We start from the raw sequence: 17946 nt of genomic DNA, 5'->3' as shown, positions 1-17946 counted from the left end.
TGGAATAATAATTTCTAAGTGATGTGGTGACTCGTCAATACTCACTGGTGTACTGTGTTGAATTCTTATCGAATTTTGCAAAATGATGATGCATGCATAGTGTTTTTAGTGCCATTACATCTTAAAAAGAATGATGTATGCAGACAACATATTAACTCTGTCAGTGTTGTCCCAGTTGCTCTGAGCTTTCCTTAATCTGCTTTCAGAAAGGTGCTGATAGTATTTTTGTTCTAGAGTTGCGTAGGAGCACTAATCATAGACAAAGTGTCAACATGACAGGAAATCGGTGTCGCAGTAAGCTTTGAGTCTGTGAAATGGGAAATGACAAGTGAATATAAGGAAATAATACAAATATATAGGGGGTTCAGCATACTAGTAGCCTAACCAGGGCCCAGCGAGGAGAGAAGAGTGTGTGGTTTCCAGATTTTGGGGCGTTGGTGGGTTTAAAGGAGGACTGTGTACTATTTTTGGTGCTACTGCCTTGGGAGAGTACTTCCCATGGGCACCATGGAGAACATGGACAAGTGCTTGCTTGGAAAATTCAGGAAGTAGATTAGTATCCTATCCTTTATGTTCTTGTAGCTTTCCAAATACTTCTGAATTGAAAACAAAACTAATAATTTCTTTTCACACTATTGCTATTCCTTTGCAATTTTGGCAGCTTCAGCACTTTGGTCTAACTGTAAGGTTCTTTTTATTCTAAAGCTGAGCTTTGATTCACTCTGCTAGCACTGGATCTGATGGTGTTCAGCATTCTTGGGATTCAAACCTTATAGTTCTTCTCATGTTCAAAATCACAGGGTATCTGCTTTCCTTGTTAAAAAACTTTAAAAGTCATTGGAAGGGCAGGCTAAATGTTGCTAGTTATGAAAGCAAATTACACTGAGCCTTTTCTTAGTGTAACACTGTTTGATTGAAGGCTGTCATCAATATAAACTCTAACACACACTTTTAAAGCTGACACACTTTGTCAGCTCCATTATTCACTGCATGAAGTTGAGGTAGCAGAATTTTTTTAACCACTGGGTTTGTGATTGACACTGCTAGTTGAACCTACCCCAGCTTGACGCTAAAAGGCTGCAGCTTTCTACAACGGAGAACCAGCAGTTATGGTTGCCAGGAGCTCCTGAGAAGTCAGAGCAGACTCATTTTTTCCCAGGGAACCAGGGCTCGTGGGGAGTGCGGTACCAGTGGTGTCATGTTTGCTTCAGGAACCAGGATGGTGTTATCAGTTACAGAAGTTGTGAGGTGAGCTGATGGGGATGGCCATCAGCGATGCTTCCGCTGCTCTGAGGAGATGTAGCTCTGCAATCAGGTGTGGAGTGGCCTCTCCCCTGAAGAGAACTTCATGCCTAGGTCTGAGCTGTGCTGAAGAGCGCTCTAGCCATAAACCTCAAATTTCACTGTGAGGCTGAAGTGCATCTGCAATCCATTGGCTCCTTTTCTGATAAGGTTTGCGTTTGTCTTTTTTAATAGAGTTGGATCTTCTGTCTAATAAGCAAATATGAGTCATCTGAAGTTGTTTGCAACTACACTGAAGTGGCATGGCATTAAACTGTTGGAAAAGCAAGATATAGCCAGAAGGGTGTTTTTACATGGCCAACGGTATGTTTCATCGGGATCTTCAGAACCATTCCTGAGTGGGAGTAATTCAAATTATGTGGAAGAAATGTATTATGCGTGGCTTGAAAACCCTAAAAGTGTACATAAGGTAAGTCTAAAAGTTGACTGTAAATGATACTAGGTTTAGAGTGGAATCAGATTTTTTTTTCTTTTTTTTTAACTTGTTTTATAAAAAGTCTGGAAAAAGGTCTTAGCTGAAATGAAAAATATGAAACTAATTTTCCACATATTGATTGTTGTAAGATGTGATATTGCAGCTAAAATAGTACAGAGGAGCCACAGGCATTGTGAGCTGAGGGGAAAGAATGAGAAGTCCAGGCCAGAAATAGTAAGCTACTCAGTAACTTTCAGCCTAGCCACATGGAAATGCTGTTCAAACAGCCTGTTAAGTAATTAGTTACATTCTGGAAGAAGATCTGAGAAATAAAATACTGTTAATTTTTTGGTTTATTTTAATATGGTTGTATCAGAGGATATGCTATATTTAAATAATTCATGTTGATGTTGCTACTTCAGTTTCCTTTAGGGAGCTGTGGAACTTGCAACCTTAAAACTGAATCTGAAATTGTCAGAAAAACCTTATTAGGTATCTTGAAGTATTTTTCTCTGTATCTCTGCCTCTCCAGGCAGCATGCCACTTTTTTTTTTTTTTTAAACTAAATCTACTGCTCAAATTCTTAATTTTTTGGGCAAAATACATAGACTTTTTTTTTTAACAAGCTTCCTGCTACCAAGGAAGGCTACCTTATGGTGTCACATGTGTAGTAACTTGAGAAGTTGATGAGAAGTCTGATAAATTCTAAGACAGACAAGTAATTTTCTAGAGGTGTAACGTGAATTGTGCCCAAAATGTTTACGAGATTGGTTATGTGTTACTTGATTCTTTAGACACGTATGTAAAAATGTCACTTAAAAGTTGTTGCTCTGAGTCTGATCATCTATCTAGAGCATGAGTGAGTGAAGTGTTGAGGGAGAAAAAAAAAAGGGAAGCAAATAAAGCAGGTTTGGAGCTGGCTTTTTTGCATGTTGTGCACCAAGTTAGTCTTGTTGCAAGGTGACATGCATTGACAACTCTGATTGTTCTTCACGTAGCAGATGGATCCTAGGTCTTTTGTGTTATGCCTTAACTTGGAACTGAAGAGATCTTCTTCAGGGGCAACTCCTCTCATCCCATCTGTCCTCAGTTGCTCATCATGTAACTGCCAGCTGAAGCTCCAGCCAGAGTATAGCAGGGTAGTGCATTGTGTGGATTCGTTGAATTAATTCCTGAGCAGCCCTCGTGATGTGTCGGTGCTGTAGGTCGATACTAACCTTTAAATTTGAGGATGCTGAAGGGATGAACTCGTGCATACGGAGCGTTTGTGGCGACATCGTGGTGACTTTTTGTTCTCCCTTGGCTGGTGACAACCACCTTCCCTGCTCAGAGCCCGGAGCTGGCCAGGGTGCTGAACGGCCCCGGCCGGGAAACTTCACCGACCTCAGGGCCCGAGTGAACAGCAAAGGCTTCTGCCAAATGTGGCCATCCTCGTTGTCTTGCTGATGCTTGGGGTTCGGTGGAGATGTTAAAAGTTCATACAAAAGAGTGTCCAGTTCATCTGGCAGTTCAGGTGCCATTGGGCAGTGGATGCTGATGAAGTTGTGGCAGTTTTTAGGTTGTGCGGTGACTGATAAATTAGCACAAGTGAGTTGACTGAGGAATGTAAATGTATAGGAGGGGTAGGGCGGGTCCCAGGTAATTCAAAATGCACTTTAAAGATGTGTGAATTGTTTTCCAGGTTGACTATATTTAACATACTTAAAACAGTAATGAACTAAATTAAATGCACTGGGTACCTGGTTTATAAGACTTAAAAGAATATGATTGATGGATGTAATGGATTACTTTACAGCTGTTCTTGGCTAAATAATTAGGTTTTTCATACCGTAGAGAAAAGAGGGTGAGGGTAATGATGCTGATGAATTTTTTTCATCAACAAAATTGTTTTGACTTCTTGAAAACCATCTCATTTCATCAGCTGAAAGTTGCAAATACCTATTTCTGTTGACAAAAAATGTTGAATTTCAGCTTTAATAAGACAAGTTAAAAATATTGATAGTTGAACTCTTAGAAATACAGAAAAACTCATGCTGTGGTTGTATGACTGTAGTCAAGTTGTGAATTTGCTATTCTGCTAGAGAAAGTGGTGGAAGTGTTGGAGAATAACATCAAGAGACACCAGCTTATGTGATGTTGGTTATGATATTGTTTGACTCTCTCTGCAAGCCACTCATATTTCATTGTTTTATCCATCTGGCATGGTTTAGAGAGCCAATTTGTGCTAGGTGTTTAGACATTACATTATCTTTACTCTTTTTCCTCTTTATTTCTTATTTTTCCTCCTCATGGTTTTCTTCTTGGATAGCTCCTTTTATGAGGGGATGTGCCTCCCTCTGCTTGATGAGGTGAAAAAGCTTTATTTTTCCTTGATTTTAAAACCATACTATATTCAATTTTACTTAGAAACTCCAATTAATCAAGGCTCCTCAAATGATTTCCATCTCATAAGGTTTGACTGGACATATCTTCCCATGTGTGCTTATTTAAAACTGTTTGAAATATGACTGTCATGTTCCAATGAGTGTATTCAGTGTTAGTAATGTTTTTTCTGAGAATCTCTCCTTCCTATGTATATTGAGGTTATATATCAAAGAATATGCATTTATATGCATAGGAGCTTTTATTCTTTGTGAAAATCCATTCCTGATGATTTTCTACTTTTCCTTGCCTTTTGAATTTCCTATCGTTAGAGTAGCCAAAACAACAATCAGTAAAATGATGTGGGCTCTGAAAAAGGCATCATTATTTCTCTTTGAAGCATGGTGTCAGGGCCATAGATCATAAGGGAGAAGCTTGACAAGGCCCAGTTATTACTATCAGAAGATTAATTACAAAACTGCATGGTTGGATATTGAGTACCTAATGCCTGCCATGTTTTCCTCCATGCAGCTGCTCTACTGTGAGTGTGTAATCACTTCCTTGTTTTATGTACTTGGAAAAAGTGTGTGGGTTTTGTTTTGACTTCATCTTTTTATTTTTTTGAAGTGATGTAGTGATACTCAGTGTCTGTTTTCTAAGGCTTTACTCTCCTCAGTGCAGTTGATAAATACTGTGGTGTCACTAGGAAAAAACAAAACACCATAAATGAGCAAGATAACTAATATGTTTCTTGTTATTCTAAGTGCAACACTCTTTGTTATATGAGAGTTGAATATTGCCACTGAATCACTTGAATTGTATCATATTACTAGAGAAAATAATGGCTAACTACAATATAGATTTGCTGTCAGGAAAAAAAGAGTGTATCATATGTCACTATAGTAATTGATTTTTTACAGATATATTTTTCTAAAAGTCTTCTTTACCATTTTCTTAAATAACTTTACTAATTTACTTGATAACCTGCAGGTTTGCTGTGAGACCAAGCTGGTCTTCTCACTGTTCAATCACATGGCAAATGCTGTTGCCAAAACTGACATTGATACACAGGACTTCAAGACTATAATCTGGTATCAATCTTGAAAGATGCTGTAGAAATTTGTAAAGGCTTTGATGGATGTGTGTCTAGAAAAAACTAATTTTCTGTAGCCAAATGATGTATTTTCCCTCCCCTCTGATTAAATGTCAAGCCTGCCCAACAAATCAATAAGTTCAAAAATGTGATAAGAAAAGATAGTGTGGGTCCTATCTGACTGCATCTTCAGATATAAACATTTTGAAAGTAGTTCTTTATATTTGTGAGTTTGTGTGAGGAAATGGTCCTATGCTTGTTCTCCTTAGACAGATAGTTTGTTGGACAGGTCTGTTTGGATTTTGTTAGCAACTGTCTCAGCAGAGCACTTGTATAAAAACATACTCAGTTGTGGGACTGTGCTGTGATAACTTATATGTCGAAATGAAAAGGTTTTGACTTAACAAAGGACTAGTTATTTTATTATTGTCATTGTATATGTATCACAGTGTTGGAAAAAGTGAGGAAGGAACCTTAACGTAAGCAAAGCACGTTCTTTATTAAAACTTTGTGTACTGCAGATTGGGGCATATGTGGAGGAAGTAGCTTGTGTAAAAGTGCAGATGAAAATGATCTTCTGTTTGTTACAATTCGGTTTCTGAAATCCGTACTCTTGTGGAATAAGAACTTGCACCTGAAACGAGGTCTGTGATTTCTTGCACAGTAAGCTAGTAACCTAAGCTAGTGAAGAAAGCATCTCAGACCGAAATCCTCACTCAGGAGAGCTCTGATTGCTTTTAAGCAGTTTCTTCAAGAAAAGTCCTTAAGGACTGATTCTGATTTAGCATATTCAGTGAGTGTCTTGAAGTGTCGTAAATTCTTTAAGCATCATTAAAGGAATGGATTAATTTAATTTGTTAAAGTTGTCATTTTTATAGGCTTGATATCTCTTTACCAGCAGCAATAATATCGTACTCATTACTGGTTGCCTGAATAAACATCACAGTTAAAAGAGCTGTGTGAATGAATAATGTATGAAGATGCTTAGCACTCTTATACTGGAGAGGTGTCCACTGAACAAGCTCTGTGTAAGAATTAAGATTTAAAGGGCTCTGTTTAAATGAAACACACAGTTGCTAACAGGACGTGGACATACCAGTGCTCTCTTTTTGCTGGCTATTGGTGGTACTTAATACTGTAATGTAGTGATGTGCCATTTGCGGCCCTAAGGAGTTGCTTTTGGTTGAGGATTTGAAGGTAACAGATTTTCTTTCTTCTTTCCTTCTCTGTACACATGTCCAGTCCTGGGATTTATTTTTCCGAAATGCTAATGCAGGCCAAGCCTATGATCCCCATGTACCAGAGCGGCTGGAAAGAAAGGCGTCATTTCTTCAAAGCCATGGGCTGGCCCAGACACCGGGTAAAGCTGAAAAACTTGTTGAAGATCACCTTGCTGTGCAGTCTTTGATAAGAGCATACCAAGTAAGTGTACTTTGGTGTAGCTGTGGGAGGGTCTCTCTTTTGCAGACAACCTTTTTCTTCCTTTTTATGATCTTGTTTGTCTTCTTATCTTAACTCTTGCCTGTTGTCTTCCTTCTGATCCAAAGTGTTTTGAACTAGAGAGTCTTCTTCTCTGCACAGTGTTTGAACAGATCCTTGATTCAGGCTGGGATACTCCTCTGGCTTAGCACATTCAGGATTCAGATTACCCACAGCCCTGATTCCAGTTATCTGACTTAACCTGGAACATCCTGAGGGAAATAATTGTTTGTGAAAGGAATCATAAATCTATTGGATTTTGCTCATTTTCCAGGAGCCAGAGCCAAACATGTCAAAGCTCAGCTTTTACTATTATTTTGGCTTACTTGGCTGTATTAAGATTTTGTGTGTGTACATGTGATACAGGAAGTTAAGTGACCAAACTGTAAAAATAAGTTACTCAGAATACTTCTGCTTCATATGAAGGGAGTTATCCTGGATCTACTGGTGGTAATGAATCTCCTAATGTGTGCAGTGAAACATGAACTTTTCCCTCTCTTCCACAGCAAACTTTTCCATGATCGGTCTGTCCTCACTTTTAGGAAAGTTTGTATTACAATTCTAAATGTTATTACCTTTCTTTAAGAAAAGAGGGAATGTACTTGTCTTCTCATGCATCTTGTGTGAATTTTGAGATTCCTGAAGTGAACAGGATTAGAAGTAAAAAGAGAGGAGGAATAATGAATTAACCAGAAGCTCAATTCTGGGAGGCTGACAGTGCTGAATTTGAGTCAGCTTTGATGAATCTCTTTTAAAGAACTCTTTGTCAAAGTTGACTTAACTTCACACTTGGATTTTTTTTAGCCCATATATCAAATAAAAAAATAATTCTAATTTCCTTTGTTACTCTAAAAGAAAGAGGATTTTGTAAATAGCATAGTGGTTTTCATTAGGTGTTTTCTAAATGTAAAACAGGTTTAAACATTTTTATTTAGACTTGTGTTTAATGTCTTAGTTTCAATAAAAGGCTTCGAAATAGTGTGACACAAAAAAACCCAAACCAAAACACTAAACATTGTAGATCTGCATTGACCAGAATATTCCAGTTCTATTTTCAAATTAGAGGGATTTTGCTTTTTTTTTAATTTTTAAGTATATAACTTTCCAAGAAGTTTGCTACAGTTTGACTTGAACAGCTCTGTTCTATCCTGCACTAAGAATTATAACTCCTATTTGATGTCATCAGAGGAATAGAAGAAATTTTAAAAAAAACTTTCTTCTGTACATGTTGCATTGTCACCACTGATTCAAATACGTACCATGTTATTCTAGCAGTTGGAAAGCTGTTGTAAAAGAGTAGAAAGATTAGTGAATACAAAGAAAATTTGTATGTGACATTTGCTTGGAAATAACTATGTAGGAAGCAACCACTTCAGTCCATCCACTTACACTTGCAGTAAAAATTTGTTGAAGAATTAGAGAAAACTGGAGGATGTTGGGCTGCTTTGACACTATTCACTTGAAAATAGTTCGGTGATTGCCGTTTTGTTTCCTGTGTTTGAACGAGTGTGCTGTCCAACAGAATTAGCCGTATAAATGGCAGGCACCTGTGTGTCTATGACACACAGAGAAAGAGGATTACCTAAGGCTACTGTCTGTTTTCAAATGGTATTTAATACCCTCTAAATTCAGTGTTGAAGGCATACAATCAATTTGTGACCTTCCTTTGCAGAATGAAATGGAGAAGGATACAGAATTTTCATTTCTCAAACCTGTCAGTGTTTTATGGTTTTTGTGGTAAACTGCTTTGTGGCCTTTTAGGCTGATCTTCTGGTTCATCTATTGCTTTTTCTAATGCAGAGCAGTGGGCACATTGAAAGGAGGATTTCCAGTGAAATATGTATACTTAAGAAGAATGAATCTGTAGAAATAAATTTTCTTGAGACTTCTTTTATAATGTAGTTTGGATTTTTCTTGCATCTGTGTCTAGAAAATATGATTTTAAAGTCTAGTGTCAGGTCATCTGTACTTGCATCTAGTCAGATTTATGACAATTAATTAAAATTTTCCTTGCATGAGTTTTCACAAGGTGGATCTCTGATTTTTGCTGTTATTACTATTTCCTGTATCCAGTGAAAGAAGTGAAAGTTACTAAAAAAACCCTTGATGTTGAGGAAAATACTGTTGTTTAGATAACGATAAAACTGCTTCTGGAGTGTAATATGGCACAGTGCTTTACTGTTATGCCCTTCTGGGTTTTGGCATCCGTGTTGATCCTTTTCCTACTAATACTGCAGAGCAGATGTAGCTTAGGGAGGTGAATTCTTTCCTGTTGATGATGCTCGAGACAGAATTGTTTGCTTTGTTCCAGTCAGACAGACTTTGTGCTGCTGAAAACAATGAGGTGGCACAGATGTTGCCGTGGGCATCATTCGGCCCGTCAGAGTTTTATTGCTGGTGATTCATGAGATGCAAAGAATCTCAGAGGCCAGGCTGAATTTACAGAACTGGTGATTCTAAAAAAGATGCCTTATTTCTGTTTGCTTATGAGTGAAAAGAATTTTATTATGAGCTCTTCTGCAAATAAGGAACATTTAAATAGTGTTTTTACAAGTCACTTCTTGATGAAGCACACTTTAATCACACTCTATTACTGCGTGATGCAGTTCATTATTGTAGTTTCTTAATCTACTTTTTTCAGAGACAGTTCGATACTAGCAGTGTGAATGAATTTCTACTCAAGCGATCTGTTTAAAAACAGAAAAATATTAAGGAGAAAATATTCATATATTCAGCCATAAAAAGCTTTTAATGAGCTACTTTGGTGTATAAGAATCAGGCACAAAAGATGTTATAAGAAAAAAAAGGGGGTTATTTGTGACTCTGAATCACTTATTTCTTCTGCAGCAATGTTACGTGTTAATATAAGGCACTAGTTCATAGCAACTCTTGGCATGCATTAACAGCAGTCATAGTGATAATTGGAAGCTGGCTAAATTCCCCACTGGTGTTCTTTGGTGTCATGAATGTCAATTTTGTCATAGATGACATTCTCAAAATTTCATGAATGAAAATAAATGCTATCTGATGCTATCCGACATGGAGCAGAGCTAAAGAAAAGTGATCCTTTCACCTCCAGTATAAATTTCTTTAGCACCTATCTATGTTTTAGGTCAGCGATGCTGTATTTTGGTATTCTGTGGGTGCGGAAGGGATGATTCCGACAAAAATACAAAATTATTGAATTTGCCAATGATAGGTTCTATAGACTAGTCATAGTTTCTTAATTTTACACAGACATTTAGAGTACAGTCTAGTATTTTTCTTTATTTAAAACTTCAGTGTAATACCAGTTTTAATTGTATTTCAGAGAAAGTACAAGTTATGTTTTAATGTGTGTTCAGCAATTTATGATAGAAGTAGTATACCTATCAAGAAGGAAAATGGTTTTTTCCTGTTCTTATGGGAAACCTTGGGACATAGGACTCTCTCATGACATTAGTGACATTTACTTATTGGAGTCGTGGCTGGTATGCATACTGTGGAGAGGTATCAGTGACTTTTTCCCTTCTTCTGACTTTTGTTAGCATGATTCCATTTTTCTCTTACTTCGTTTTCAGATCCGTGGCCATCATGTGGCTCAGCTGGATCCCCTTGGGATTCTGGATGCAGACTTGGATTCGTTTGTTCCTTCTGATTTGATCACTACAATCGATAAACTTGGTGTGTACTCTGTATGCCTTGTTATTTGCAATAGTCATTTTTCTCTTTTTGTCTCGCTGCACTGAGGTGATTTAATAAGACATTTCAGGGAATTTTCTACCTTTTCTACTTGGTGGTATCATGAGATAGTTTCTTTGAGCATCTGTAAGTGGGCTCCAATTTCAGGATGATGGACTTCCTACTCTGAAATCACAGGTGAGGTTCCTTTGAATTCACCTGATGAATGATATTTATAAACACTTTTTAAAACCTCTAAATCTTACGGGTTTGAACTACACCAGAAATTAACACTTATCAATATATTAGGCCAAGATTCTGGTTGTCTAAATTGCTTTTATACCATTCCGCTTGATACTTATTTTGACTGGGCTAGTCAATAGGAAAAACAGGTAATAAACAAAATGCTAGAGAGAGGAACTTAGGATAAATTTCATGCTGAATTTGGAATCTAGTGCCTGATACTTACTTCTTTGTATAATTTGAGGAAGTCTGTTTGAAGTTAACAAAAGAAAACATGGAAAGTGCAGAAATCTCGCTTGTGTGTGTAATCCAGTGCTGATCATTTTAGTTTACTGCTGAAAGTAGTAATGTGATACACTGGGGTCTGCTGTTGCAAAGGTTTTTGTGGCTGCTAAGAGGGCATGTCTTTGAGAAATTGCAGTGATCAATTCCTTTGCTCTTCTCTGCTTGAATAAAATCCCATCTGATTGATTTTTCTCTACTCTTCAATCTACCTGGTTTATTTGAAAGGTGGTTTTCTACTTGATAAAGACTCTGGATCAATTTTTCTTCAATATGTAGGGAAGCTTTTTGGACCAGACATAAAACATAGTGCAAGTAGTAGCTAAAATACATTCCGCTTAATTTTGCTGCAAGTACATCAACTGTCTCTTTCCTGCTGTGTTTTCTGTTTCTGATTGTACGGTAAGAAGCAGTTCTGATGCTTGATTGCATAAAGGCAGTGGAGTGCTTAAGACTGTAAACAGAGAGGCGCTTGCAAAAATTAGGGGTTCTCTTTGGAGTTTGTCAGCTTTAATTAAAAGGAAGTACCTGCTAGGAAATAGATTAGACATTTACTAAGTAAATATAATTTGTTTGGAGCATGTCAGTACAAATTTCTTTAAACACTGCAGATAGTTTGGTACAGAGTATTGTGACTGGTTGGGAGGCATCATAGGGAAGCCTCACGAACATAGGAAAAACATGCTAGACTCTGAATGAGATGGAGGACCTGTCTGAGAGTGCAATTGAGGTGATATTTCAATTTCAGCTTGTACCAGGAAGCAAAATCTCTAACCTAGTCTTGGCACAGCAGAAAAGAGAGCAATCTCACACATTGCCTGAGTGTTGCAGGCGGGAAACTTACCAAACATCTCTGGTAGTACAGAGAGTATTTTAGTGTTTGATTATTTTTCTTTCTTTATTTTTTTTTCTGTGCATTCTCTTAGCCGTGTCCTCTGGTCTCTTTTTTGAGAAATGTTCTGATAGGACGTTTTCTTAGAGTTGGTTCCAAAAATGCAGCTAGTTATGAGTGTGCCTACTGCACGATTGAAGTTAGAGAATTGCTTTCAGGAGCACTTGGGTTTCGGAAGGGTTGTATCTCTTTAAACATGAGGTGATGCTTCAGTAAATATGCAGCACTGCCGTACAAAGCACAGATGTTCTGTGTGTGCCCAAATCACTCCTGTACATGTTCTGATTTTTGCATGACAGAACATGAGGAGCCTGTGAAGTCTGAGAGAAAGGAAAGGGCAGGGAGAATAAAAAAAAGGATGTTAGCACTGCTTTGTTTCAAGTGACACCAAAGCCCCTGTCATCCTGTGTTTTGCCTTTAAAAAAAGTTTTGTTTTGTGTTTGTTTGGTTTTTTGCTGGTATTAGAGAAAAAAAGATTTAATTTAGTACTGGAAAAGCCTATTACAGTACCAAAGAGCAGAAGCAGTGATACCAAAATGCTTTTTTTGTTCACTCCAGATTTGACATTTTAACATATTACTAAAACCCGAATTAATATTTAAAAATATGCTATTTTAAACACAAAATATTGTATTACTGACAGTGCCATACAGTAGAAGTGGTGGCAATGCAGTCCCATGCCCTGACTTCATCTCTAGATGCTAAGTTTCAGTGTTATTTCATCTTTAAATTGCTTCTTCACTTTCATCTTCAGGAAGTTCATTTAACAGGGGATACGGAGCGCTACTCTGTATTGATTTAAGAGTTATGTGCAGGGTTTTATGTCAGTGTTAAAGGAGATGACTGCAGCTTATCCAGAACCAAGATAAAGAGTTTAACAACAGAGAAGCTATTTTTAGTTTAGAAAATATCTTTACATTGCACACACAAATATATATAATTTTTATGTATGTGTAAGTTTTTGTAACTGTATGTAATGTGTATTATAAGCTTTATACATTTACTTCTTTCAGTTGTAGAAAGCTATTTTTCCTTTCTTCATTTAAGAGATCTAGATTAAACTTTATCACGCAAAGCCTTTAACTTGTGTTGCTACGAGTCTTTTGGTCTTTTCTGTTGTGTATTTTGGCTTTCAAAACTGCATAATAATTATCTTCTTCAACCATGTTCTCAGCCAGAACAAGTTTAGATAAGTCTAAATCAAGATGGAGCAATATGCTTAAACAAGCCCTTGTTTTAGTAGACACCTTGAAAGTATGTCTAGAGTGTCTGCACAGCACTACATTGGACATGTTAAGTGCTTTCTCTTAGTCCATGTTTTAGTGTTGTATAAATTAATCTAGTATGCTACCAGTCAGCTGAGTCTGTCTGGAAAAATGGTTCTTCTCGTGGTTGCTCACGACAGAACAACAAAAAAATCCGAATAATTATTTTACTGAATTATTTTACTGAACTGTGCAAGGTGTAATATGGAGAATGGATGGCATATATACGAAAATGTAAAAAGGTTTGGATTATTTTAATCTCACTTGTTCTGTCTGAGCATTTAAGAAGGAATGATTTGGTACTTCTAATCAAACAATGACTAATTAAAATATTACTTTTAAAAATCCAGACTAAAGTGCATTGTAAATGGTTGCTTCTGAAATATGCACACTTCCAATTTTTAATCTGCTCCCTTCTTTCTTAATATTGCTTTATTAAACTTAATTTGTGGTAGTTTGAATAACAATGCTGGTTTCCGTTTTGTCTCCTGCCCTGCTTTGCAAACTGATGATATGCCTGTTGTAGGGTTTTATGGTTTGCATGAATCAGATTTGGACAAAGTCTTTCAGCTGCCTACAACCACCTTCATAGGAGGAAACGAGAACAGTCTGTCTTTACGGGAGATCATCAAACGGCTGGAGGTCAGTGGGACTTTTTTGATTCATGATTGTTTTCATCCAAACAACTCAACTTTTTCCAGTTGTCAGCCACAAAAAACTGTACCGTTTGTCAATTATTGATAGAGCACATAAAGAATTCAAAGGACATTCAAATTAAGCCTTGTACTATTTCTAGAGATGGCAGCACCGTTACTTTCATTGCCTGGGTGTCTCAAATACATAGATTCAGGACAAGCATAAAAGAGGTGAATGTGGTAGAATAGTAATTCAGACCCTAGCTCTGTGAAGAGCTGATGTTGTTTGAAAGGAGTAGAGCCTTTAGAACTTGTCTTTTAAGTGTCCCATCACACCTTTGCATACAGTACTCAGGACACGCAGGGGTTGCTCTCAAAGCACTATCTGTAATGAGATTTGTACCTCAGTGCAAATAGGAGGGTTGGGTACCAAACTCAGGAAAGGCCAGCTGTAGTTTGTAGGTAGTGATGGTTCTTGTTTTCCATCCCCAGTCCTTTTTTTAGAGTTTCCTTATGTGACAGGTGATATGGTTATGCCATGTGAAGTCATCAAAGCTAAAATAATTTAAATGAATATAGTTCAAGGGGAACATCAAATAGCAAAAGAGCAAGTAGGAATGGTAATGAATTTGTTAACGATTGAATTAGGAAGTATTGGATTGTGCTTTTTCCAGCATTTTGGAGTACTAATTGTGGACATTTGTGTTGCATGGTTATGAAATCCATTGGAGAAAAAAAGGACTGGGAGTGAGGAAATATTTTAAAAGGATTAAATACAAAAATGAGTTACAAGAACGTAAAAATAAAATAATTACTGAGCATATAAGTTCATGGCTTTGAGCTGTTGCAAGTTGAAGGGAATGTGTTGACCTGCACTTTTGACTATTACATCAGCTTAGCTGAAGCACCGTCAGTTGTTAAGCCATATCTCTGCCGTGTATTTGAACTCTATATTTGAGTTTTGTTTTTTGCGCTTCTTGCATGTCTGTGTAGCAGTTTTCAAGAGATGATCCTTAAAATTGTAATGTGCAAGTGAATGGAAAAAGTCAATGGCAAAAGGTCATTGGCAAAATCTAACAGCCTCAAGGAATTGATTTGTGTTAAAGAGGAGTAACCCTCTGGTTTCCCTCTTCTCTTTGGAGCTTTGGAATTTTTTTTAGTTGACATTAACATTAAATTCCTTTGTAGAGGCAGTAGAGAGCACATACTATTCAGAGTGGTTTTGTGTCAAACTCACAATGGGTGTTACTTCTCTTGACTTGTATTTTGGACCCATTTTTCTGGTGAAATATTTTTTTAATGTAAGGAAAAAAATAAACTTGCCTCAAGGAAATAACATTTCTAAAGTGTCTTTGCATTTTTCGCTGTCCTTCCTCTGCTCTTGGCTGCTTGGATTCTTTTTTAGGTTTCCAGCCTTCTGTCACTTGATAGTTGTCAGATGATTCACCTGTGGCTTCATAGCTGTCTTCTCACTGTCTTTATTGCTTGATTTCAGGTGATGTTTAAAGAAGACAGAGTAAATTTTGATATGTTACTTGAAATCTTTGCTGGTGCATCTATAGAAAAGACTGTTATGCTTCTGTGAACAGTAGTGAGTTACGTGAAATATGCCAGTCAGTTTAAAGCAGGCTTATTCACCTACTTTGAATGTATTACCAAATGAGAATCTTCTAGATTCAAAGTTTTGAAATATTACTTTGTAGAGAAAGCTTTCTGGCACAAGACTAGATTCAGCAAAATAATTTATTTGCTTATAGAATTACTGTGGGGAAGATATAGCGCAAGCGGAAGAAGACATTAGCTTTCAGAAGAGTAATATATACAGAAAATGTAATTTTTTTTAAACGTGATTGTTTCTTCATGGCTCACTAACTCCTAAAGCTTCTGTGCTGGCGATTTCATATCCTAGAATACCTATTGCCAACACATTGGCTTGGAGTTCATGTTCATCAATGATGTGGAGCAGTGCCAATGGATCCGGCAGAAGTTTGAGACGCCGGGAGTTATGAAGTTTACTAATGAGGAAAAAAGGACGTTGTTGGCAAGGCTGGTGCGCTCGATGAGGTACGCTGGGGTACTCCTGGGAAACTGTGCGGTGACCGCTGAGGTGTCAGCAGCTGCGGGAAGCTCGTGTGGTCTCTAAACTGCTGAGGTGGAGGTGGAGACTGAGTGAAATCTGAGGTATGAGTGGGTGTAGTTAACTTGGCTGTGATATCAAAGGGAAGTGTGTGCCATGAGATATGTCAAGGTCTGTGTAGTGACTTTCAATAATCTTATTTTCTTAAAAGGCGTGTTGTGTCCTGTAGCGCTTGTGCAGCCTTTAGTGGTGTATCTGGCAATGTTTTCATTGTCTAGTGGAGATAAACTGGGAGAATATTGGTCCAGGAGACTAGTAATATGCATCTGTGTTTAAACATTCATAACTTTTTTCAGAAAAAGGGTGTCAGAACAACACTGAATACTGATTTCCTGCTATATTCTATCTGCTGCACATCTTCCTAGTAGCACATGCTCAGAGGAAGCCATCTTACAACAGTCAGCCCAAGAAGAATTTTCAGATGGGTAAAATACTGACATGAGCGTCGTTTCACTTGCTGGGTTGCTAATAGTCTCTTTGGAAAGCTGTGCCAAGATGGGGCTGGATTTGAGTGGCATAGTATGATTTCAGGTCCGGTTTTTGCCCTTATCCTTTTGAGGTATGCCAAGATGTGCTGTACTGTTGCGTGACCTGGCAGCAGGAGTTCTGGTCTCTGCAGTATATGTGTTTGCCAACAGCTTATTGATCCCTCCCATTGTGACTGTCTGTATGGGAATACTGTGATCCCAGAGACTGAATTACCCACTTACCCCTAGAACAAGACTGTTTGTGCTCTCAGGCACGAGATTTATTCCAGTTACTATCTGAAACAGTTTGCATATCCTTTGATAAACACAGGAGTTAAAGATTTATAAAGACAGGGTTTTTGATTAAGCTTCTCTGTTCAAAGACTTAAAAATTAAGTGCTCACTGGAGGTGTTAGAAGATGGTTTTGCCAGGTATTTTGTCTGCCAGTGTTATGGCAGGGTTGTTTGTCTGGTTAAAAGTTTCATTTACACAGAAATAAAAAAGTCACTTAATGGTCAAGCGCATATAGCACTTGAGTAAGTTTGTTTAACAAGCCCGCAGTATGAACCATCTCCATTTATCTTAAGAATTTATGCTTTTATTCCTGCCTGTCTAAGCTGTGGAAAGATCTGGGATTTCTAGTAGCATGAAGGAGCCAAACATTCATCTTCTGCCAAATTAATTTTCTACAGAAAATGGAAGAAAAAAGTTTGTTCTATGCAGCTATCTCTAGTGTGCTTTTTTTTAGTCTGAAAATGGTCAAGAAAAAAAATCTGCCTTTGTGGAAAACTGGTTGTGCTCTTGAGATTTGTGGCTTTGTAGAGCAGATATCTATCATTTTGCTCAAGAATACCATTTTCAGAAATGTTCATTGCAAGTACTATGTACTTTAAACTGATTTTAGAAGTAGGATTTCTCATCCTTTCTGGGTGTTCACTGACAGGCTATTGAACAGAGGGTAATTTTTAACTGTTCCTCCATGAAATACTCATTGTACCTCTTGGAGCTACTTTGTGTATGCAGTAGTAAACACTTCAGACCCCGATTGTTTAGTCTGATGTGGGCATCTTCTTAAGTCTGTGCAGGGTCAAGCATTTCTACATTACCCCTTCTGAGAGCAACTGTCTTTCCTAAGACATGCTGCCCACTGGGTGCTGAACACTTGCAGTGACAGCGGACGAGCTGTTCGCAGCCTTTGCGAACTCTCAGGGACATCTAGGGGACTTGGAACATATGAGTGAAATATTGTAGTTCTGTACAGTGGCTTGCCTCAGATAAAGAACTTTCTACTTGTCCAGTACTGGCTGAACTTGTGGCTGCAAGGAGGAGGACTTTGATTTGACCTGTTGCTTAGGTGGCTTGTTGCTTGGTGACTCAACCGTAAGGGTATTGATGGGTGAGCTAAGGAGAGTCTTTTGGCAACTCTTCATTTCACTGCTTTCAGGATTTCAATTTAAAGAGGTAAATGTCAGCATCCTAAGTGGGGAATAAGCTGAGCATTAATGGATTTATGGCAGCATTGGGAGTCGAGGCATTGCACAGGTGATGTAACCAATACACTTATCTTCATGAAGATATATTTTCTTTGCCTTCTATATCTCCAAGCTTTTCAATGTATAATCCTTTCAACATTTGTTAAAAGGTACTTTTTAACCACTCACATTGCCTCTGGCCCAAATGCATTAAAGAATGAGAGAGCGTAGAGCTGTCAAGG

At 37.7% G+C, this 17946-nt stretch overlaps 1 protein-coding gene across 1 annotated transcript in view; it reads left to right on the top strand.

The window, feature by feature from the left end:
* Positions 1-1501: 1501 nt before the first annotated feature.
* OGDHL (oxoglutarate dehydrogenase-like) overlaps positions 1502-17946 on the top strand; it is a gene marked incomplete at its 3' end in the record, with an annotated part of 44683 nt that continues 28238 nt past the window's right edge. Inside the window, exons 1-5 of the mRNA XM_009874561.1 lie at positions 1502-1711; positions 6414-6593; positions 10211-10313; positions 13519-13634; positions 15537-15691. Of these exons, the coding sequence (XP_009872863.1) occupies positions 1505-1711; positions 6414-6593; positions 10211-10313; positions 13519-13634; positions 15537-15691 (761 nt within the window). The remainder of the gene's footprint in view (positions 1712-6413; positions 6594-10210; positions 10314-13518; positions 13635-15536; positions 15692-17946) is intronic.

The sequence above is a fragment of the Apaloderma vittatum genome, unplaced genomic scaffold (assembly GCF_000703405.1).
Source record: "Apaloderma vittatum isolate BGI_N311 unplaced genomic scaffold, ASM70340v1 scaffold34538, whole genome shotgun sequence".
NCBI lineage: Eukaryota > Metazoa > Chordata > Aves > Trogoniformes > Trogonidae > Apaloderma > Apaloderma vittatum.
The sequence above is the reverse complement of the archived record's forward strand: the minus strand, read 5'-3'. Positions and strand labels throughout refer to the sequence as shown.